The sequence below is a fragment of the Lagenorhynchus albirostris genome, chromosome 2, assembly GCF_949774975.1.
Source record: "Lagenorhynchus albirostris chromosome 2, mLagAlb1.1, whole genome shotgun sequence".
Lineage (NCBI taxonomy): Eukaryota > Metazoa > Chordata > Mammalia > Artiodactyla > Delphinidae > Lagenorhynchus > Lagenorhynchus albirostris.
The window spans coordinates 146,704,528-146,728,962 of record NC_083096.1 but is presented as its reverse complement, the minus strand read 5'-3'; the positions used below and the strand labels follow the sequence as shown (position 1 = coordinate 146,728,962).

At 37.8% G+C, this 24,435-nt stretch overlaps 1 protein-coding gene across 1 annotated transcript in view; it reads right to left on the bottom strand.

Annotated features, from left to right (window-relative positions):
* Positions 1-24,435, bottom strand: part of LOC132515552 (putative selection and upkeep of intraepithelial T-cells protein 1 homolog) — a 36,397-nt gene that overhangs the window by 2,747 nt on the left and 9,215 nt on the right. The window contains 5 exon segments of the mRNA XM_060141937.1: positions 15,068-15,190; positions 19,008-19,115; positions 20,748-20,849; positions 23,115-23,168; positions 23,171-23,404. Of these exon segments, the coding sequence (XP_059997920.1) occupies positions 15,068-15,190; positions 19,008-19,115; positions 20,748-20,849; positions 23,115-23,168; positions 23,171-23,404 (621 nt within the window).

Sequence of the window (24,435 nt, the reverse complement as noted above, 5' to 3'; positions counted from 1 at the left end):
CTTTCTGAAGATTACTTTTGCTATTCGGGGACTTTTGTGTTTCCATACAAATTGTGAAATTTTTTGTTCTAGTTCTGTGAAAAATGGAATTGATAGTTGGATAGGGATAGCACTGAATCTGTAGATTGTTTTGGGAAGTACAGTCACTTTCACAATGTTGATTCTTCCAATCCAAGAACATGGCATATCTCTCCATCTGTTTGTATCATCTTTAATTTCTTTCATCAGTGTCTTATAGTTTTCTGCATCAAAGCCTTTTGTCTCCATAGGTAGGTTTATTCCTAGGTATTTTATTCTTTTTGTTGTAATGGTAAATGGGAGTGTTTCCTTAATTTCTCTTTCAGATTTTTCATCATTAGTGTATAGGAATGCAAGAGATTTCTGTGCATTAATTTTGTATCCTGCAACTTTACCAAATTCATTGATTAGCTCTAGTAGTTTTCTGGTAGCATCTTTAGGATTCTCTATGTATAGTATCATGTCATCTGCAAACAGTGACAGCTTTACTTCTTCTTATCTGATTTGGATTAAAATTAACTTCTAGCTCATCCAAGTAGAGGATCAGAAGGATCTTTACTATCAGGAAACTTATTAGCATAATATAATGCATCAATTATTCCGATGAGAAATATGATAATGTTAATACAGTTGATGCCATTAGAGTTATTACATGTCAAATGAGTTCCTAACTCAATAATTAATCAAAAGTAAAATGTCTATTTAACATTACATATATTAGCTTTCAAAAAGAGAGTATTGGAAATATCAAGTATTATTATTATTAAGTAGCTAGAGAGAAAGTTCCTTATTCCTGGCATTAACTCATTTAAGAAGGTAGGTAGGTATGCCTGTAGGAGATGGGCTAAGATGGACTAAGAATTTTAAAATGAGCCCAAGATCAAAGAGTTAAAACTCCCTGTATTTTTGAGATGTTGTTTATATTGGATACCATTGGTAAAAACTTTGGAAGAAGATCTGAGTATCCTGTGGCTTGACTGATACTACACTTCTAGGTGAAGATCTCTGACTCTATATACACCAGAAAGGGGTCATGTTTCATTTGGGAGTATACACTTACCAAATCAAGAAGCTAGATACAAACCAAGAAACTAGAAAATGAATTTCAGAAAGTAAAATGTAGAATCAATTAATATAAAAACAGAAATCAAATAAAAAATGTTCAGATTCCCAACAAAAAGAACTGACTTTTCCTCTAGTAAAACAGACACACACCATTGTTAAGATTTGTTATGAAAAAAAGGGACAGGTCATATATAAAAATATAACAGGAAGGAGTAGATAGTTCTGCCTCAAGCCATGACAGAACAAGTGGTTCCTGAACTCTTCTTTGAGAACTACTGAAAAACATGAATAAAACACGTATTTGTAAAATGTTTGAGTAAATCATTGAAAATGGTAAAGTAAGAAACTTCAAAAATCCTTCCCTGGTACAGACTGAATGTTTGTGGTCCACGCCCTTGCCCAAAATTCATATGTTGACACCCTAACCCCTAATGTAACTTATTTGGAGATAGGGCCTTTACAGAAATAATTAAGGTTAAATTAGGTGATAAAGATAGGGCCATGATCCAGTAGGATTATTGTCTGTATAAGAAGAGACATGAGAACTCATGCACTCTCTCTCTCCCCTTGCTTGCACAAAAAGAAGGGGTCATGTGAGCACACAACAAGATGGTGGCCACCTATAAGCCAGAAAGAGAAGCCTCACCAGAAACTAACCATGCAGGCACCCTGATGTGGGACTTCCCGCCTCCAGGACTGTGAGAAAATAAATGCCTGTTGTTTAAGCCACCCACCTAGTTTATGGTATTTTATTAGGGCAGCCTGAACTGATTGATACTTTCCCTTTATAAAACGGTAAGTAAACTAGGAAAAAATGCACCAGAAATCAACTTTTTTCAGAAATCTGGAAACTAACCACAAGCTTGCAACCAGGGGAACACTTAATCAGAAAAAAATAGCTGAATTTCAGTAAGAACAGTGAGCTTTGTGGCATTCTAACTTAACCTGTTCTTATCCCCTGCTTTCCAGCTCAGTGGTAACCTTGAAAAGAACAGCTTGAATTCCCCTATTAGTACTGGGAGAGGGACTAGAATGGACTTCAATAACAAAGGTACAAGCAGGATGGAACCCACATGCATGAACTAGACCCTCACTAGGATGGACTGAAACCCATATGTATTCTTATTGCTTTTGACCTTGTTGAAGAGAGTATGTTGCAGAAACCAGAGCCCTTCATCACAATTGACATACACACATTTGGCTTAGGACTCAGAGAAGTTGAAGGAGGATTCATGGGAAAGTAGAGCAATTGCAGGTCTAGCTTCTACATCATTCCAATGAAAGGAATCAGCATATCAGCAGCAACATATACAAGCTACAAAAATGGCTGCTGCTTCCTTTCCACCCTCCGTCTCCCAGGAATTTTCCTTATGGCCTACACTAACTGGAAACGTAAATGAAAGGGCATTCTGGAAAGTGTAGTCAAGTTGACACACATTTAAGGACATGATCACAATGTCCTTAGATAAATTTTTTATTTTTACATATGAGAAAGGACAGAAACCTCTGAATTTAAACTAAGGGAAAAAACAGACAATAGAAACAGACCTAACAGACTGAAGTTGACTAAGATAGTGAAATTAGCTGATAAGTTTAAAATAACTTTAATTGATTTGTTCAAGCATGCAGAGGAAGAGATAGATAACACTACCATAGAAGTGGAATCTATGGTAGGAAAATATTGGGGATTCCCAGGAGGAGAAAATATAACTTCTGAAATAAAAAAAAATCATTAAAAAGAGTTTAGCAGCATATTCAGCAGAAAGAACATGGGATTAGGGTATTGGGAGACTATTTAATTGTAAATATCCAAACTGAAGAACAGAGAGGAAAAAGAATATAAAATAAAGAAAAATGCATAGGGATATAAGAGAAACAGTGAAAGGATCTAACAGATATGTAACTAGACACCCAACAGCAGAAGATGTATTTGAAGAAATAATGACTGGAATGCTATTTTTAAACCCATGTATTCATGGAGGTATGTGAACCTCAAGCAGGATAAACCATATCAAACACATCATAGTCAGACTATGGAAATCAAATTGAAGCAAATCTGTTTAAAGCAGTCTGAGAATAAAAGGCATATTGTCTTCAAAGAAGCAACAATAGGACAGATAGCTGACTTTTCAACAGATAATACAAAAGGAAGAAAATAATGGAATTATCTATTGGACACATTGGAAGGAATTAAGTTCCAACCAGGATTTTGGTCCAGATGACACTATCATTTAAAAATGTAGGTTAGGGCTTCCCTGGTGGCACGGTGGTTGAGAGTCTGCCTGCTGATGCAGGGGACGCAGGTTCATGCCCCAGTCCAGGAAGATCCCATATGCTGTGGAGTGGCTGGGCCCGTGAGCCATGGCCACTGAGCCTGTCTGTGTGTCCAGAGCCTGTGCTCTGCAGCGGGAGAGGCCACAACAGTGAGAGGCCGTGTACCGCAAAAAAAAAAAAAAATGTAGGTTAAATAAAGATGATTCCATAGTGGCCTTAGAGAAGTAATTCTACTTTAGTTTAAGGAGAAATTTACAGACAACCAAATCTCCTGGTTCTTGAATCAAATTAAACAACGTTATATGCCTTTATCCTGGCATAAAAAGCTCAGTCAATCACTGTATTTCTGTAAGTCAGTATTTTTGCTTCAAGACTTCTAGCTTTTTAGGAAGACTACCTCCCTGATATCTACCATGTGGATCTCCCTCTGAATGTAAACTTCTTCCAAGTTTCTTCTAGATTATAGTTGGAACTTGTTTCTGCCCTTGGCCTTTGTTACAACTCCAGTCATGAAAGCCAACCCTGAAATAAATTTATATACTAAAATTTTCCCTTGTGTCACTTATCAGAGTAAGTACTCTGGCTTCATTTGGAAACTTTATGCCTCCTACACTTATTTTACAAAATCATTCTTTTAATTCAATGCACAAAAGACCTGTTATCTGTTTATTTAATTTTTAACTGTGGACTTTCATGCTAATAGCCCTCTGATGCATTTCCCTGATTGATGTCAGATTTCCTCTGATAGATATGTAATTTATGAGCTCCAAAACTACCAATAAACCATAATTGAAGGATGTAGAGAATTGTCTTTGAGTTCTCTGCTTAGAAATTTTTGTCTGATTTTCTTCTCCAAAATGATTAGTTACTGTAATTTGTCTTAAAGTTTACTCTCCTTACCCCTTTACATGGATGTAGATTTTAACACATCCTAGAAAGAAAATTCTAACATTCAGAATTCTCCAGCCAGGGAGAAGTCTGTCTCAAGATAATCATGAGTTCACCATACTTGGAAGTATTCAAGCAAATAATTGACAGCCTAATTAAAAGATAAAAGAAATTAATGGAATTTCTTCCCTATGCTAGGTAACTTGATGTTTGAAGTCCTTTGTCTATGTGTTATTATGGGACTCCAATTACTTTGTTTTCTTAGCATCCTCAGAAATCCTTAAGCCACAGCTGTCATTTTCCCATATCTTTCAGTACATCTGTATGCAGGGAGTGATGTCTAATTACAGCCATATGCTGGCTCTACTCAAAATCATTTGAAACTCTAAGCTCTGCCACATCTCTGGGTCTTGCTCTTCTTCCTTACTGATCCTAATTTCTAAATAACTCCATATAGAACTAAAAATAAACAAGAACTTAGAGACGAGGGTTAATACTGCCTTTTCAACATGTTCCTATTAGAAAATCCTGGTTTCCTAATTTTTACATTTCCTTTCTCTTTCTTCCATATTTCCAATTCCCACCAAATGCGTATTGGATGAAAAGTGTGTTATAAAGCATATTTATACTCATGATTAGCATAGCCATGCTAATTTTATTACTGTATTATTTTGGACCAATAAATGTGCATGGCAGATAGTGTGGGTGCTCTGAGGTATTCTTTCTCTGCCTCATTTTAAAGTCCTCTGAGATTTGTTTGTCATTGATATATGATTCCCTGTCTCAGATAAGTTCAGATAGGAAGAACATTGATCTGGGTTACATTTCCAAGATCTTCTACTTCAGTAGTCTTTGTTGAGTTCTAGGTATCCAGGTTCTCATGCTATTTGGGGTTGCTTTCAGTAACAATTTTATTGCTTCAACACCCTTATCAGCATTAAGCAGGAATTAAGGTTCATCTTTACTGTGAATTTATAAGTGTGTGTGTATATTTTATAACATTGTGTGCATATGTCTATTTAAAATTTCATTTTAAGGCACTTTTCTCAGCATTCTTTTGCATTGGCATGTAACACTTTATGTGTCATTCTCCTATTTCCAATTTTTGGTACTAAATGCAATGCTGCTAAGAAAATTATTCAATGTGTCTCCTTGTATAGGAGCTTCAGTGAGATGTATACCAATATGTGGAATTTCAGAATTAAAGGCTATTTGAATTTTCAGCTTTATTTGATATAGCTGCCATTTACAAAACATACCTGCCAAGTATCTTGATGAATGGGTCAAATAGTGAAGGAAAATGACAGGAGGCACAATACATGCAAACTCAGAGTAAAAGGGGACATTGAAAATTCACTTGTATTAAGCATTTATAATCCTGAAATATTTTCAAATGACTATTTAGATTGATAATATTTATGTAAAGATAAAAATATATCTGTGAGATCCAATTTAAGAAATATTTTATAAGCCACTAATATCTCTTCTCATTGGTTAAACCTGACAGATGGAAACTAATGTAGTAGGGGATAAAAGCATAAAAATTGCTAGAATATGGACAAAGTTAAAATGCTCAGGAAACTTTTTGTTATTGAGAAAAATAATTAATAGACTGATAAATTGTATAACTTTTTTTTTTTTTTTTTTTTTGTGGTACGCGGGCCTCCCTGTTGTGGCCTCTCCTGTTGCGGAGCACAGGCTCCGGACACGCAGGCTCAGCGGCCATGGCTCACGGGCCCAGCCGTTCCGCGGCATGTGGGATCTTCCCGGACCGGGGCACGAACCCGTGTCCCCTGCATCGGCAGGCGAACTCTCAACCACTGCGCCACCAGGGAAGCCCAGTTGTATACCTTTTAAACTTAATTTTAAATTCCCAAATCTCTAATGGGGTCTCTAATATTGCACAAGTAGAATTAAAATATTTGAACAAAGAGAAGAAAAATATATACTGAGAAAAATCCAATCTATCCCAAACAGAACATTAAGGAAAATAAATAACAAAGCATAGAAAAGATGAGGCAAATAGTAAACACAAAATAAGATAGTGGAAGTAAATTTAACTATCTTCATAATCACAATAAGTTTAAATGGACTAGGAACTCTAGTAAAACTTAAAAAATGAGTTAAAAAAATCCAGCAGTATGCTATTTAAATTAAATCTAATTAAAACTTAAGACTACAGAAGGTTTAATTATAAAAAGCTAGGGAAAAAATAATCCCTAAGTAATAATCAAAAGAAATCTGATATAGTTGGATAATATACAAAATAAGATGAAAGAAGTACAGAGTTTCAATATCTAACGATAAAAATTTCATTCTTTCCAACCATAAATAAAACACTAACAAACAATAATCACATATTATAATTACAGAAGTCCAAAAACTTTAATAATAAGTACCATACAGGCCACATTCTCTGATGACACTGAAATTTAGTTGGATGTCAATTTAAAAAAAATATTTAAGCAATTTAAAGTCTTTTAGAAATTCAAAACTGTTTTAAATAATTATAGGTATAAAGAAAGTTATATGTAAAAATTCACACACAAAGGAAATTCTGGAAAGACAGAAAATGTGACCTAGAACATAAATCTAAATATTTAACCAAAGAAAATGAAGACATATACAATCATGCAAAAACTTACATGCAAATGTTCATAGCAGCTCTATTTGTCAGAGCAAAAAAACTGGAAACAATCCAAAAGTCCATCAACAGTTGAATGATTAAACAAAGAGTTGCATGTCCATACAATAGAACACTATTCAGCTGTACATTTAACAACCAGGACAAATCTGAAAATAATTAATCTGGATAAAAGAAGTGTGATAAAAATGAATATGCCCTTTATGACTCCATTTAAGTGAAATTCTAAAAGATACATACTAGGGACTTCCCTGGTGGCGCAATGGTTAAGAATCCGCCTGACAACGCAGGGGACACGGGTTAGAGCCCTGGTCCGGGAAGATCCCACATGCCGCAGAGCAACTAAACCCATGCACCACAGCTACTGAGCCTGCACTCTAGAGCCTGCGAGCCACAACTACTGAGCCCACGTGCCACAACTACTGAAGCCTGCACACCTAGAGCCCATGCTCTGCAACAAGAGAAGCCACAACAATGAGAAGCCCGCACACCGCAACAGAGTAGCCCTCGCTCACTGCAACTAGAGAAAGACTGTGCACAGCAATGAAGAGGCAACGCAGCCAAAAATAAATAAATAAATGTATTTAAAAAAAAGATACATACTAATATCTGTTGACAGAAAACATATCAATTTTTGCCTGAGGATAGTAGTGAGGAGAGAGTAAAGAATGGATTATCAAGAAGTATGAAGAAAATTTTGGAATTAATGGATATTAATTATACAGTTTAAAGGGTGTATGGATATGTCAAAATTCGTCATATTGTACACTTTAAATGTGTGCGATATAATGTGCATCATTATACCTGGATAAAGTTTTAAAAAAGAGAATAAATCAGCTGACTCTCTCAATACAAAAACAGGGAGAATTAAAGGAGCATATGCAAATTCTTTGAAATTTTAACAGCACTTTGAATATGTCCTCTCATTACCTTACATCCTCCACTGATTTTGATAAGTCAACCATGAATGGTGTGGTTCCCTTGTACATGATGAGTCTTATGCAGATATATATACTATAACTTCTTTAACCATTCATCTGTTGATGGACACTTAGGTTGTTTCCATGTCTTAGCTATTGTAGATAGTGGTTCTATGCACATTGGGGTGAATGTATCTTTCCAAACTAGAGTTTTTGTCTTTTCTGGATATTTGCCCAGGAGTGGGATTGCTGGATCATATGATAACTCTATTTTTAGTTTTTAAAGACGCCTCCATACTGTTCTCCATAGTGGTTGCACCAGTTTACATTCCCACCAACAGTGTAGGAAGGTTAAGAGTGCATTATTAGTGTTTATGTACTATGCACTAATTTTTAGAAAGTTTTGGTTCATGGTTCTTATCTTTATTTTGTGGATGACCATTTTATTCCTGCTTATTTCTTTTTAATTATTTTTTTTTACAGAATATTAATATATCTTTCAACATATATTTTGGTAAAAGTTGCATAGTTTTGGTCTTTGCATCCCTGTATTTTCAACTTTTCTGTCATTGAGCATTAGTTAAGTCTCTTGTAAACATCATAGATTTGAAAATAGTTTTCTTTCAATGGACATGTTTAATTATGGATAGATATGACATTTAATTACTGATGGGTATAGATTTATTTCTATTTTCAGAGTTACTTCCATTTTGCCCTGTAGATTACTTGTTTTTATTCCAGTCATTCCCCTAATTTGCTGTCTTCTGATTACTTTCTATCTGTCTTCTGATTACTTTCTATCCTTTTTTTTTAAAGTTAACATAGTTTGCACAAGAGCTACAAGCGAAATGCAAACTTGAGTGTACAAATATATTTTACTTGCCCTCCACTGACAATTATTTGGCTTTATATAAAATTGTAAAGCCACAGTTACTTTATTTGGAAATCTTAGCATATTGTTCCTCTGTTGTCTCTTTATCCACTGTCCCAGATGAAACATTTGATGCTTGTTTAATCCCTTAATTTTGCAGGAAACCTGTCAAGGAAATAAAATGTACTTGAGGTATTGTAAATTCAAATTTTACTAAAGGCAAGTAGCTGAAATAAAAACATGTTTGAGAACAAATTGATTTCCTCTGAGATGCCAAAAACATCTTTGGAAAAGCCATGAGAAAAAACTTTTATGTAGAAGTCATTAACTTGAATTCCCTGGCTTAAATCAATGAGAGGGAAACCTCTGCTGGGAGAAAGTGTACAAGGAATAAAGGCATTCTAGAAAAGAGTCTGATTTAATTTGCACAGTATCTCTTTGCAACTGAAGTAAATGAATACCCCGGTGAAAATATAATCAATAATATATATTCACTCTCTCTCTCTTTCTTTCTCTCTGTCTTCTTACTCTCTTCCTGCACCCTCATAACTCAGATAACAGTAAATCACTATATGTTGTGTTTGTTTGCTTGGAAAAGGCTATTGCACAATAATAGTGATGCTTACATCATAAGACACATCAGAAACTGCAGTGGATTTGTGGATTTGTTTTTACAACTTTTCTAAACATTCTTATGCATCCCCTTACCCTTCTGGAACTTGAAAAATTGTGAAACATAAGAGACATCAAAATGGAATAATCAACTTATCAACACAGGAGAAGAGCTAAACTCATTCAATGAAAGGGTGCAGAGAAAGCAGTTATTGAAAAAACAATGAGATTCATACCAAAACCCTAACACAAACTTGGAAGAACCAGAGAAAACATTAAGAAAAATTGTAGAAAATGAATTTGGGGAAATTATTTTTTCTTTGTAAAACAAAATTGACTTGATTATGGGAAGTGGTTGATTTTTTTAAAGTTAAAAATCTCATAGCTAATTTAGAGCATTTCAATTTATGGTCAACTTTGACCATTTTCAATTTTGGCCTGTCATGAGGTTGCTGCTATAAACTCTATAATATTAGCAATGTGAGACATATTAATAGAGTGTAAATGGTGACAAGTAGAGTAAACTGGGTCTTTTCAGTTGACTACATTGTATAATCTCTCTTTCAAATCAATTAATGTATTGCCTTAATTTTTTTTAAGTAGAAATCTGGGAAAACCGAAAAGATAATTGGCAAAATCTTTGAGTGGCTAACGCAACTCTTTCGTTGGTCTCCATAGGATACAGAGGAGCAGTGCTGAGAAATGGCCTTAGGGAACCAAGTGGATGAAAACAGGATTCGTTTTTAACAATTCTGGTCCCCTCCACTGTGAATGAAATTTCTAGGAGTAAAATTTCTCCTTGATTCTAACTCTTCTTTTAATCCCACTGGGTCAGCAGATAAACCTGACTCTTTTTTTTAATATCTTTATTGGAGTATAATTGCTTTACAATGGTGTGTTAGTTTCTGCTTTACAACAAAGTGAATCAGCTATACATATACATATATCCCCATATCTCCTCCATCTTTTTTTTTTTTTTGCGGTACGTGGGCCTCTCACTGCTGTGGTCTCTCCCATTGTGGAGCACAGGCCCCGGACGCGCAGGCCCAGCGGCCATGGCCCACCGGCCCAGCTGCTCCGCGGCATGTGAGATCCTCCCGGACCGGGGCACGAACCCGCGTCCCCTGCATCAGCAGGCGGACTCCCAACCACTGCGCCACCAGGGAAGCCCTCTCCTCCCTCTTGCGTCTCCCTCTCACCCCTCTATGTGGACACAAAGCACCGAGCTGATCTCCTTGTGCCATGCGGCTGCTTCCCACTAGCTAAATATTTTACATTTGGTAGTATATATATGTCCATGCCACTCTCTCACTTCGTCCCAGCTTACCCTTCCCCCTCCCTGTGTCCTCAAGTCCATTCTCTATGTCTGCATCTTTATTCCTGTCCTGCCCCTAGGTTCTTCAGAACGTTTTTTCTTTTTTTGGTTCCATATATATGTGTTAGCATACAGTATTTGTTTTTCTCTTTCTGACTTACTTCACTCTGTATGACAGTCTCTAGGTCCACCCACCTCACTACAAATAACTCAGTTTTGTTTCTTTTATGGCTGAGTAATATTCCATTGTATATATGTGCCACATCTTCTTTATCCATTCATCTGTTGATGGACACTTAGGTTGCTTCCATGACCTGGCTATTGTAAATAGAGCTGCAATGAACATTGTTGTACATGACTCTTTTTGAATTATGGTTTTCTCAGGGAATATGCCCAGTAGTGGGATCGCTGTTTTGTATGGTAGCTCTATTTTTAGTTTTTTTAGGAACCTCCATACTGTTCTCCATAGTGGCTGTATCAATTTACATTCCCACCAACAGTGCAAGAGGGTTCCCTTTTCTCCGCAACCTCTCCAGCATTTATTGTTTGTAGATTTTTTGATGATGGCCATTCTGACCTGTGTGAGGTGATATCTCATTTTAGTTTTGACCTGCATTTCTCTAATAATTAGTGATGTCGAGCACCTTTTCAAGTACCTCTTGGCCATCTGTATTTCTTCTATGGAAATATGTCTATTTAGTTCTTTTGCCCATTTTTTGATTGGGTTTTTTTATCTTTTTGATATTGAGCTGCATGAGCTGTTTGTATATTCAGGAGATTAATCCCTTGTCAGTTGCTTCATTTGCAAATATTTTCTCCCATTCTGAGGGTTGTCTTTTCATCTTGTTTATGGTTTCCTTTGCTGTGCAAAAGCCTTTAAGTTTCATTAAGTCCCATTTGTTTATTTTTGTTTTTACTTCCCTTCCTCTAGGAGGTGGGTCGAAAGGATCTTGGTGTGATTTATGTCATAGAGTGTTCTGCCTATGTTTTCCTCTAAGAGTTTTATAGTGTCTGGCCTTACATTTAGGTCTTTAATCCACTTTGAGTTTATCTTTGTGTATGGTGTTAATGCATTCCTATACATACATGCATTCCTATACATATACATCTTGCATTCCTATACACCAATGATGAAAAATCTGAAAGAGAAATTAAGGAAACACTTCCATTTACCATTGCAATCAAAAGAATAAAATAACTAGGAATAAACATACCGAAGGAGACAAAAGACCTATATGCAGAAAACTATAAGACACTGATGAAAGAAATTAAAGATGATACAAACAGATAGAGAGATATACCATGTTCTTGTATTGGAAGAATCAATATTGTAAAAATGACTATACTACCCAAAGCAATCTACCAATTCAATGCAATCCCTATCAAACTACCAATGGCATTTTTCACAGAATTAGAAGAAAATATTGCACAATTTGTATGGAAATACAAAAGACCCCGAATAGCCAAAGCAATCTTGAGAATGAAAAACAGAGGTGGCAGAATCAGGCTCTTGGACTTCAGACTATACTACAAATCTACAGTAATCAAGACAGTATGGTACTGACACAAAAACAGAAATATAGATCAATGTAACAGGATAGAAAGCCAAGAGATAAACCCATGCACATATGGTCACCTTATCTTTGATAAAGGAGGCAAGAATATACAATGGAGAAAAGACAGCCTCTTCAATAAGTGGTACTGGGAAAACTGGACAGCTACATGTAAAAGAATGAAATTAAAACCTTACTTTTGAGTGGATGAATACTGGGTACAGGCTCCTTTCTGCTTCCCTGTATCATTAACCTGTGCCTTTGGATGCAAAGATATTGATTGGGTTGTTTTCCTTAATGGCGGAAACTAGGCATGAGAAGCATAAATCTGTACTGTAGGAATCATGGACTTGTCCTTGCCTTTGTTTAATCTCAAAGGGTGGAATGTTTCTCCACATTGGAGAGGTAATGAGGGTCTGACTCCAGGCCAGATTCCCATGTGTAATTCCTTATGTCCAATCATAGGAAATTACAAAGGCTTTGCGTAGCAGGCCCCATGCAGGAAAGCTGTCCTCCCCACACCAGACTTGGTGCACAGTCAACTCCTTGCACTCTCTGGAGGAAGCTGCAGTCAAGGACTAGGTCTCCGGCCCCCAGCAGCCATGCTCATATGCATACCTGCATTCCCAGCCCAGGTACCTCCTTTTGGAGGCCTCGTTATTGGGGTCCTCAGCTGAGATGCTTTTTAGTTGCCTCTTCTGAGACCTTCTTTAATTGGGTGACGGTGTCTTGACTAAAAGCTTCTTCTCTGCTCTATTTTTCCATTCTAGCCCTTCTCTGTCTCTCCTCCCCATCCGCTCTCCCCTGCGTCCATAAAATGGCAGGAGCCTTTTGTTCAGTGTTCTTTATAGTGAGACACAATTTCCCCCACCTGTGCTGCGTGTCACCTGACCCTTACCCAGTGCTGTTCTGTGGGGGAAATGGAACTGTAAGGAGCCACCACAGCTTTCCTTTTTTGGCCTCTTATATGCCCACAATAAGGGGATAAAAGCTTGACTGTTACTGTTTTGCTCGTTGTCCTAATTGGCCACGTCAACATCTAGCAGCTCTCAACACGTAGTACAGAGAAAGCCAAGAGTCAGTGGATGTAAAGATGAAAAAACAAATACCCATTTTTGTGGTTATAGGTTATAAGTCTTTTTTTTGGTTTAAGTAAAAATAATTTCTCTGTATTGTCCATAATAACTTATCATGGATTTGCATTGTATTCGGGGGAAAAAGTCTGCTAGTAATTAAGAGTACATGTTTTTGTAACCTTGCATACATTTTTTAATGGAACGTTTTAGGATTGGAGATTGCTGGTGGAACAGGAGAATTAAAATTTTTCTTCCCGTGTGACTAATTCTACATTTCCTTCCATTTTCATAAGAAGATTATATCTGCACAACAAAGCCAGGACTTTCATCATTGGGCATTAGTTAGGGGATTTCAAATTAGTTAGGGGATTTCATTAGTTCACATGCCTTACTGTGAACATAGGCTCATAAATGTTCCTGTCCAGCCTTTGTGGACATCTACAAGTTTCTATAATATTAAATTGTTATTATTAACTATGATATTAAATTTTTAATTCTGCATTTGAGATCAAAATAGAAGAAAACATCTAAACTTCACAAAGAGCTCAGTATTGAATGTTTCTGGATGAAACACTTGGGCCTTCCAATTTTACTTGAGAGAACTATCAAAGTGTGAAGTCAGAAATGAGACTGTCACTGGAGTTTGAGGCACTAATACTGCACTTGTAGAAACCCCGGAGCCTCAAGGCAGCTACAATCAGAAAGCCCTTATAAGACATAAGTCTTCCTCCTTTCCCTCCCTTCTCCCTCCCTCCCTTCCTCCCTCCCTCCCTTCCTCCCTTCCTCCCTCCCTCCCTCTCTTCCTTCCTTCCTTCCTTCCTTTCTTGTTTCCTTCCTTTCTTCCTTCCTTCCCTCCTTCCTTTCTTTCCTTCTTTCTTTCTCTCTTCCTTTCCTTTTTTAGGAAGGGACTATATTGTGTACATTTCTTTCAGTGACATCAGCTGATACCTCTGTGAGATTTTGAGAGAACAGGTAGAGGCAATGAGAGGCAGTAGAGGTAGATGTTTCAAGAGATATAGAAGCAGAGAGGAAGAGATAGACAGATTTCACTGGGGTAGAATCTGACCACTTCTGGTCTTCTCCCCCTCTGATTGCCTCCCTGATGTGTGTGTATGTGCAGGTATATGCATGCATGTGTGTGCATGTGATATTTGTTGTTTATCAGGCACAATGTTAGACGTTTTACATCAAAATTTCTAATCTTCACAATCTCATAATTATATTCCGCATTTTGTGGAGGAAATAAAAGTAGATCAGAAGGGATAAGCCATTAACCCAAGGTCACTCAGCATGGTTAAGTCAGGATAGAAACCTAACTCTCTGGGTTCAAACACTATGTTCTTTTCATTAAGCAACCTTTCTTCTCTAGCCTGAGTAAAACCTGGTCTCGAAATCACCTTATTTTTTCTCTTTTTTTTTTTCTTTAATAAACAGGGTACTCCCCTCACTTCTTTTTTCTTTCCTCCATAATCATATTTAGTTGAATTTAGAGTTATCCTGAGAATATTATCATCCTGGCTTGGGCAGCTTCATTACATGTGTAGTTTCATTACATGTGCCAAAGATATCGTTAGAAAAGTACACGTTCTGGCAGGAAAATCTCTAGTGTATTATTATCACATCAAATCCACCAAGAGCTTTGCACATTAACAGATCAAGAGAAAATCTACAAGTCTTTGCTGCTTTCCCCAGTTATTAAGGCACAAAGACTGGAAAGGTCACTTTTGTAGAAACCCCAGGATCCTCAAGAAGGCTACAATCTGAGATTGTATCTGGAGACCAGATGGAAGAAAGATGCCTTCTGAGTTACCACCCTTCCCATTCCATTTACCTCTGAATATAAAGTAAATAAAGGAAATGACCATGGTGATAAAGACCATCAGAACACACAGGATCAGAGTCATATCTTCCAACTACATGACATCCAACTGGAAATGTGGATCTGAAATGGGGACTGGAAAGAGATGCAAGAATTAAAAGGGTCACAGAGGGAAAGGAGAACTGAATTACAGACCAATAAATTTACTTTTCACATTCCTATTACTCCATACTTCTGGGCTTATGTGTGGGTGAAGGAGAAGTAGGCTGGGTTATGTGGATGACCCTGGAGATGAGTACATTTGGCCTAAGTCTGGAAGAAGGCTGCAAAGAGGCAGATACCCATTCTTCCACCCAAGCATCATGACACTTGCTCTGGTCGGCCAGAGTCTGAAGGACAGATAGACACATTATACCTTTATCTTCTTTATGTGGTGCTGTAGCTGTAGAATTCTACTCTCTTGAGGAGTATGGTGAAATAGAATAGTCTAAGATGAACAGAATCTCTGAGATGAAAGAGATCTTACAATTCTCAAAAGTCATCCTCTTATCTGGAGCAGAAGTCTTCTGTAAAGTATGTTTTCTGGGTGATTATAAAGGTGGAAAACACGCCTAACTCATAATATTGATTAATATGTCTTGTGATGGGAACACCATTGCCAACAGTTAGGGTATCTGTTTCATTACTGGACAGCTATGTCTATTAAAAATTACTTTCTTATATCAACCCTAGTTTGTTTCATTGACATGATTGTTCACTGATTCATACTACCTTGTAGAGAAAGACAACCAAGATGGTGAGGATGAGGAAGCCGAAGTCAGGAGTCTTAAATCCACGTCCTTGAAATAACAGTTGAAATAATTGACAATATTCTTGTTGGAGAAGCGAAAACTCTGAAGTCACCAAGGTTGTTGCCCACATGATATATTCCATACGGTCTTAGACTGTACAAATGGAGGGTAAAGCGTTCACCTAATTAATATCTACTTTCTCCTATAATTTGATATAAATTCTCTGCCCTTAACTAGATCAGAGATCCCTTTTATAAGGGTAATAGCATAAGTTTTTTAAAAATAGCAAAATTGCCCTGGGAGTGTGTGCATAAGGATCAGAGAGTGGAGAGTCTGTAAGTCTCTCTCTTGGTCACATACCTCTATTTTTCTCACATTAACATTTAGGAGAACTTCAAACCTCTTCTCATAAAGGATAGAAAATAATTTAAAACAAAATTGAAAGAAAAACTTGGAAGATAGTACAAAGATGCTAAGAGTATTTATTCAGAGGATTGTGTGTGTGTGTGTGTGTTTAAATCTAAGCTGAGTTTTTAATTTTCTTTCCTTCCTACATGGCTAGGAAGCATAGCTTCTAAGCATGGCTAGAGCTGTCCATGCTTAGAAGGAAAGTTAAGATGATGGTGGGGTGCGAGTGAAGAAAGACATGCCATAAGATTAGGAGAAAAGGGGAGAAGGATGATGGCAAACACATGTAGCAGATAAGACACCAGAGAGGGAATTGAGACAGAATCCCTAGATTATGCTAATAGTAATGATATTAACAATAATATCATACATTAGTGTTGTTTGTACTATGTGCGAAGCCAGGCCAAATGACTTTGATATATTGACTAATTTAACCTAAAATAACCTTATGAAGTAGGCATCATCATCAATATTTTAAAGATGAGGAAACTGCAGTTCAGAGACTTAAAATAACTTTCCCAAGTTCACACAGGTAATAGTATTGCCAAGAAGTCTGACTCTAGCCTGGCACTGGTTCTTGGAAATAAACGGTATACATCTCTTGCAGATTGAGTGTCTTCTGCATCTCTTGCAGAATTAAAATGTACAATGCTTGTGGAATTTCCTGGCAATTCATATTTGTTAAATGAATTTAAATGAATTTAAATGATAAGAGATTTCTGAATTGATAAGCCTCAAGAAGGAAAATCAGTCCAGAAAGGCACAGCAAACAGCAAGCTGCCTAAATAGGGAAGACGGTTGCTAAATGAGATAGTTGTAGAGGAAGCAGTACCTTCAGGGGAAAGTCCATTTTAGGTAAAGAGAAGAAAGTTCAGTAGCAATTATAAAAGAGGTTAGTGGATGTGTGTTACCTGCGTAATTACCAGGAGTTGTGAGCAGTGTGGGTGGAGGCTTCTGTGATCAATGACTCAACTTTAGGTCCTCAAGGTAGAGCAAGCAAAAATAAAATTTTAATTCGCAGATTCATTCTTTTTTTTTTTTTTGGTACGCAGGCCTCTCACTGTTGTGGCCTCTCCCGCTGCGGAGCATAGGCTCCGACCACACAGGCTTACCGACCATGGCTCACGGGCCCAGCCGTTCCACGGCATGTGGGATCTTCCCGGACCGGGGCACGGGGTCTCAATCACTGCACCACCAGGGAAGCCCCCCAGATTCTTAAGGATTCCGGGTCTGTTTCAACAATGACAGTGACCTGCAGCCTGTTCTTGGGGCTTTCAGTTATATCCAATGGAAGCCTCATAAATCGCTAAATGCCTGGGCTGTATTTCCCTGTAATGATAAATTCCCTTTCACAAGGCTGCTATGACTAAATATCTCTTTCTTTTTTACTTTATTTTTAGTCTTTTCATTGAGGAACAGTACACTACAGCTGTTGAAACAGAGGGCTAAGTAGTCTAAGTGCCTGGTTGGGGTCCTGGCACCACCATCATTTAACGGTGTGAATAGCTATTCAACTTCTTTGTGTACCAGATTTTATCACAGATAAAATCTAATTCACTGAAAATTAAATATATTAATCTTATAAAATGCATACTGCACATAATAAATATTTAATATATACTAGCTATTATCATAGCATCTTGCTCCTTTCCTCCAGCACTGATGGATACGGCATTTAGTCTGCTAACATGGTTAATAAGCAAGACTCAGGTAGGGACTTTCTTAGAGTAAAATACAAAAGCACTTTCAGTCTGGTCTGGTTTAGGGTATTTTGTCTTTATTTCATAGGAGAAAATTAATAAATAAAATCCTCTGAATTGTTCAGCGCTACTTTGTGGCTTCTGCATTGTGATTTTTGGCTATAGCTACAGCTCCAGCTATAATAAAAAAATTACCTTACCTTGCTGATCATTGACATGTATACATAATTTCCATGGGGACCTCAAAGATAGAGCTGATGACACATTTTAAAATATGTTGGGTTCAGCTATCCTCAAACTTTCACAATTGCCTTTTCAATTTCACCCTTAAAGAGAGTCAGAGAGTCCGCCTGCCGATGCAGGGGACACGGGATCGTGACCCAGCCCGGGAAGATCCCACATGCCGCGGAGCGGCTGGGCCCGTGAGCCATGGCCGCTGAGTCTGCGCTTCTGGAGCCTGTGCTCCACAACAGGAGAGACCACAACAGGGAGAGGCCCGCGTACCTCTAAAAAAAAAAAAAAAAAGAGAGAGTCAAAGAGGACAAGGATCAGTTTCAGTTGTCCATACAGACCATAAACTTAAGCGAAATATCTGTGGACGTATGAATTATTTTGAGAAGAGGACTTTTTTACTTTGCATCAGTCTCTAAAATAGTCTATGACCCCAAAAGTTTAAGATATACTGAATTATTATCTCCTCTAAGATTAAAGTACAGGAAGAATTGGCATATTTTATTAAGTGAAATGAGGGCTGGATTTTTGGCAAAAATATAGCTATTACACTGAAAGAAATATGTTCTTTTGCTATGGAGGAGAAGCATCATCAATTTGTATCATTAAGCCCATAAATTTGGAGGCTGGAATCCAAACTCAATGACATGAGATCCAAAAGTTTATTGTTCATGTAATTCAAACAAATATTTGAGGTACAAGAAGCCCAGGCTTTCTGATAAATAACCTGTTACTCTTCTTCAGCTAAATGTTTTGCCAGCTACTAATCACTTGGGAAAGGAGATACTTTCATGAAGTTCTCATCTTTCTGGTCCCACATGCCTCTTTTTTTGTGATGCAAATAGATAATGAGGAAGACACTCACACATATTGAAGTCAAGACTACCGGTATGCCCACTGACCAAGGAGGTATCACATTGCAGGAGCAATCTGAAGGAAAAAAGAGATAAACATCAGTTATTGGTGTGGAGACACTTTGCACTGGGGGAAATGCACCAAGAAAGCAAGAGTTATATTTTAATGCCATCCCTTTGTATTTATTTAGAATAGGACCAAGGGAAAAAAATATGGCTAAGGCTTAGGACTAGAGGATCCCAAGGATCTAAAGGCTTAGGTCTAAAGCTGTGTGTCACTGGGACAGTAAGCAGAGCTCTTTCTAGGATGGGACCAGTTTGGGGCTGAGCCTAAACAGACCCAGAGAAAAGCAACTTATCTTTCTTTTTCTCTATCTAGTCCATCAATCAACGTGTCTCATTTGGAGGATGAGACAAAGTAATGCACTAGTCCTTGTATTGTCTGGGTTCAAAATAGGCTGGAGTAGGATAGGTCTGGAGATGTCTGAACTGCCTAAGAGATCATAAGAGCTCTGAAAGTAAGAATTTCATCAATGGAAGGCTGGTTAGACAGCATTTTGTTTAAAATCTTATTTAGTGCACGTCGTGGTGTCACTTGGCTATATAGTCTTTCCATAAAAATAGTCTATGATGCGGGTGCTTACTACCACAGGTCGTGCCCAGTCCTCTGCTGGGGAGTACTATACAGAGTCTAACTTAGTGTTTAAAATATGGGATACAAAGACTCATGAGTATCATGGTGGCATAAGATAGCCCTCATTTTTATCTCCCCATCAACAACAAAAATGTGGCATCCGTGCATAAACAGAAGTACCTCTATAGGATTTGTGGGACACAGCACCATACACCAAGGGACCCGGGAGGGGTCTTGCTCACCTGTGTGTCCGGTAATAAGCAGACAGTATTTGGTACCTGCTCTGGAACATACAGGAGACTGTGAACTGTGGCTCCTCTCAGCTGTGCTCCTGGAGAACATACAGAACATTGACCTACCAAAGAGAGAGTCTTTGTGGAAGTCCAGGTTTTCAGGCAGAAAGAGACCTCAGAAGAATATAGTCTTGAAAGATAGAGCTATACCAGAAAGCATCTGTGCATTTGAAGCTTTTAAAAGTGAGCACACCCTCAAATCAAACAGCTATTTTGTGTCTTAAAATTTTCCCCCAAATCCTCCAAGTCCATTTCCCCCAATACAACATAGTTGAGTTGGATGAAAACTTTCTCCCTAGGAAGGGTAGGCCACCTGGTGTAACTCTCCCTGCATGTTCTATTTTCCTGATGCTGTGGACTATTAAGTGACCTCTGCTCGCTGTTTCTGCCCTGTATAATTAGCACTTTATTTCCTGCCCCTGACAGGATCACTGGACCATTTAAGGAGTCAAGTAAGAAATATGTGTAAACTGTGTTACATGTTAAATGCTAAATGTTAAAAAGATCTCCCAGTTTGTTGGGAAAGCTATCACCATATGGGAAAAAAAAGGATTTCAATTTGACTGAGGTAGAAGAAAGCCCAGGCTTTCAGATAAACAGCATTGTCAGAAGCTCCGTGGCTAAAGAATATCTAGGACCAAGGAATGATGAAGGGCGTATGTCTAACATTTGTCCCGAGAGTTTAGAACTTCCTGAGGTAGATGGGCTTGGGAATCAAGGGTCAGGCAGCTTTAGCTCTCCCACCCCCACTTTATATCTCCTGCCCTTCAAACCCACTTACCTTGTAATCTGTAATATAAATAGACACTGGGCACCATGACAAATGTCAGCAGCAGAACCAGAATTATGACCAGAATCTGTATCCAAATTGTATTCCATGGAATACAATGTATACATTGTATCAGAATACAATGTTTCCGATAAATACAGTTTATCGGAAATAGATTCATCTAAAGCATTCAAGACCTCATGACAGTGGGATATTAGACCTAAGCCAGTTTGTGGAGGTAGTTATAATTGGGTGAGTGAAAAGTGACAAAGGGTCCAGAGTGGGACTGAGCCCAGTGTGATTAGTTTGAGACTGGAGCAAAGGTGAATGAAGGCTTCTCACCCCAATTCTTCCCATCCATTCTGTCTCATGTTCTCCCTAAGGCAGAGCTGGGTTCTTCCTACTAAGCCTCAGACCAACTCAGTCCTTCAGTCCTTTTGTCTAAGCAACCAATATATGCGCAGTTCTGAATTCTCCAATGTATTCACTGGGTCTGGCATTATTCTTCTTGAATACATGGAGACATACGTTTACATAAGCTTTCCTCCTTTCCTATTCGTGTGAACAAGCACCTGCTTTGGTTTGCTGGTTTGCACATACTGGGCATAGACACCTATCATTTTGTTTGGGAATCTGATGTCTTTCTGCCCAGAGAAATAAACACAAAAATGTTCTAAAAGTAGTAAACTGCTAAACCTGTTGGGAACTTATTCCTATTATAATAATCTTGAATTGGGATACCCCTCTCAGCATCTGTCCAACATGAATTTCACAGACATATACAAATACTAATACATGTACATTTACTCAGCAGTTTCCAAGGCACTCATTTTATTTTATTTCAATCATTCAAGTATTGATTATTTATTGCTTACCTACTATGTGCCATGCAATATTTGAAGAAACTGGGGTATATTACAACAAAGATCTCTATCTTCATGTTTTAGAAAGGGAGATAGATAAGTGACAATAAACATAATAAATAAGTTACATAGCAGGTTAAAAGGTGATACTACGGGCTTCCCTGGTGGCGCAGTGGTTGAGAGTCCGCCTGCCGATGCAGGGGACACGGGTTCGTGCCCCGGTCCGGGAGGATCCCGCATGCCGCGGAGCGGCTGGGCCTGTGAGCCATGGCCGCTGAGCCTGCACGTCTGGAGCCTGTTCTCCGCAACGGGAGAGGCCACAACAGTGAGAGGCCCGCGTACCGCAAAAAAAAAAAAAAAAAAAAAAAAAAAAAAAGGTGATACTACTATATAAAAAAGAAAAATTAAAAGAGGGTAAGGTGATAGAAAATACCAGGTGGAGGGGGTGGTAAAGGTTGCATTTTTCCAAGTTGGTTTGTCAAAGTGGTCCTTACTTACAAGGTGAGACTTGAGTATAGATTTGAAGGAGATAGGTAATTTATTGGAATTATAGCATTCTGGGAAGAGGGAACAACTGGAGCAAAGACCCCAGGCAGGAGCAGTTCTGTCACGGTTGGGGAACAGCAAGGAGTTCTGTGTGACTAGAGTAGAGGAGACACAGAGAACATTAGGGGATGAGGTCAGATAGGTAACAGGGGCAGAGATAGTGCAGGACATTGGTGGGGCATTTTACTTTGAATAAAACAGGGAACAATTGCAGGGTCTTAAACAGAGGGAGACATATATCTCATGTTTTAAATGGATCCTCCTATCCATGTGTTGAGAATATACCATAGTGGACAAGAGAAGTAGTAGGGAGAACTTTTCAGTTGCTATTGCCAATGTTCAGACCATGGGTGATGGTGTCTCAGACTTGGAGGGCAGCAAAGGTGGTAAGAAGTGGTGAGACTCTGGGTATATTTTAAAGGTAAAGCTAGTATTATCTCTCGACACGTGTGATGTAGACTATAAGAGAAAGATGGGAGTCAAGGATGACTTCAAGGATTTTTTTCTGAGAAAATAAAAATAAGAAGTGTGACTGGGAAGGCAATAAATCACACAAGTTGACAGCTGATTAAGAGTTTAGTTTTTGATCTGTGTGATTGAGGATATTTACTAGACTTCCACACTGAGATGTTGAGTTTAGAGATGAGACTAGAGTTTGGGAGAGAGGTCTGGGTAGAAGATATCATTCGAGGAATTCTTATCATATTGGTTTTATGTAAAGCCTTGAGATAGAATTAAGTCACAATAGAGAAAAAAAGACTCAAAGACTATGCCCTGGGAAACTCATATATCAAGAAGGTGGAGCGAAAAAGATGAAGTAGCAGAAGAGAATAAGAAAGAAGACAAGCAAGATGGTGAACAAAGCCAAGAGAACATAATATCCTGAAAACCAAGTGAAGAAAGTGTATTAATTTTTCTCTTTAGTTTATAAATTTGATGACAATGGCCATCATTTGAAGAACAAACACACAGATCTCACCTGATAGGACAATGTTTGTTCCTTCCTCTTGACCAGTTACAGGTTTCGAAGGTAGCAAGTGACATTCCCATAGGAGCTCCATCTTAGAAGAAGGGTCATCTTCAGATTGAACGATTTGTCAGTATGCTGTGAGTGAAATTTTGATGAAGGTAGAATGATCTCTCCTCTGCTGTCTCTCCATTCCATTTGAGGTTGCGGGAACCAACCTCTTGAATTACACTCCACTAAAAGACCTTTGGTATTAGGAGGATGCACAAGAATCTGCGTTTCCAGGCTTGTAGCTGGTTGGAAAGAAAGGGGAAAACAATATTTAGGTGAAGGGATGGGGAAACATAAGAGAGAAAGAAAAGCCCCCTTCTTCTACTTTAAACCTTATGCCCTTAGATACACTGATAGTCAAGCGCTGTGGGGCTCTGATTGCTTCTACAAGCTAATCAAAAGGGAAAAAGGCTAAGCCAGACTGAAGGGGTATGATATCCAAATTAACAACCTGGTCCTAAAAAGTCAGGAGAGGAAATGCCTTTTTGTTTCATTTATTCACTTAGTCAAAAATATTTATTGATTATTTACTAAATCTAGGAGACTGGGCTAGGTCCATGGACGTAATGATGAACAAAAATAATCAAGATCTCAGTCCTCATAGAATTTATAGTGTAACATTTTTTCTTGTATCTTCATCGTTAGTCACATATGAGCTACCATAATTTATTAATAAGCAGTAAATAGCATAAAGGCAAGTTTGCGACTTTAATTGAAACTTTAATTTATGTGCTCTTTGAATAAAACAGGTAACACACTACTATTATCAAAATAAAGCAGTAGATATCAGTTTAGAGAAAATAAACAAGTTTTTGAAAATTTTTAGGACATTGCTGGGGATGTTAAGAATTGCCTAATGCGTGGGCAAAGAAAGAATGAGTAGAGATTTAAAGAGTTCCTCTAGAGCAGCTCTGTCTGATAAAAGTTTCTGCAGTGATGGAAATATTCCATATCTGTGCTGTCCATTCAGTAGCTTTTTGCAATGTGAGACTTTAGCACCTAAGATGTGGTCAGTGATCCCTTATTGGCTTTTTGGCTAAGATCAAGATGTGGTCAGTGAGAGTAAAGAACTAAATTTTCAATTTATTTAATTTTTTACTTTAAATTTTGCCTAATTTTAATTTTATTTAATTTAAATATAAATGTAAGTAGCCACATGTGGCTAGTGGCTATCATATTGAATAGCTTAGCTCTAGGTAATACAGATGAACGTCACAATAACTAATGAAAATGTTAAATGTGAATGGGCCTAGGTCCCTATCCTTGTGCCCTC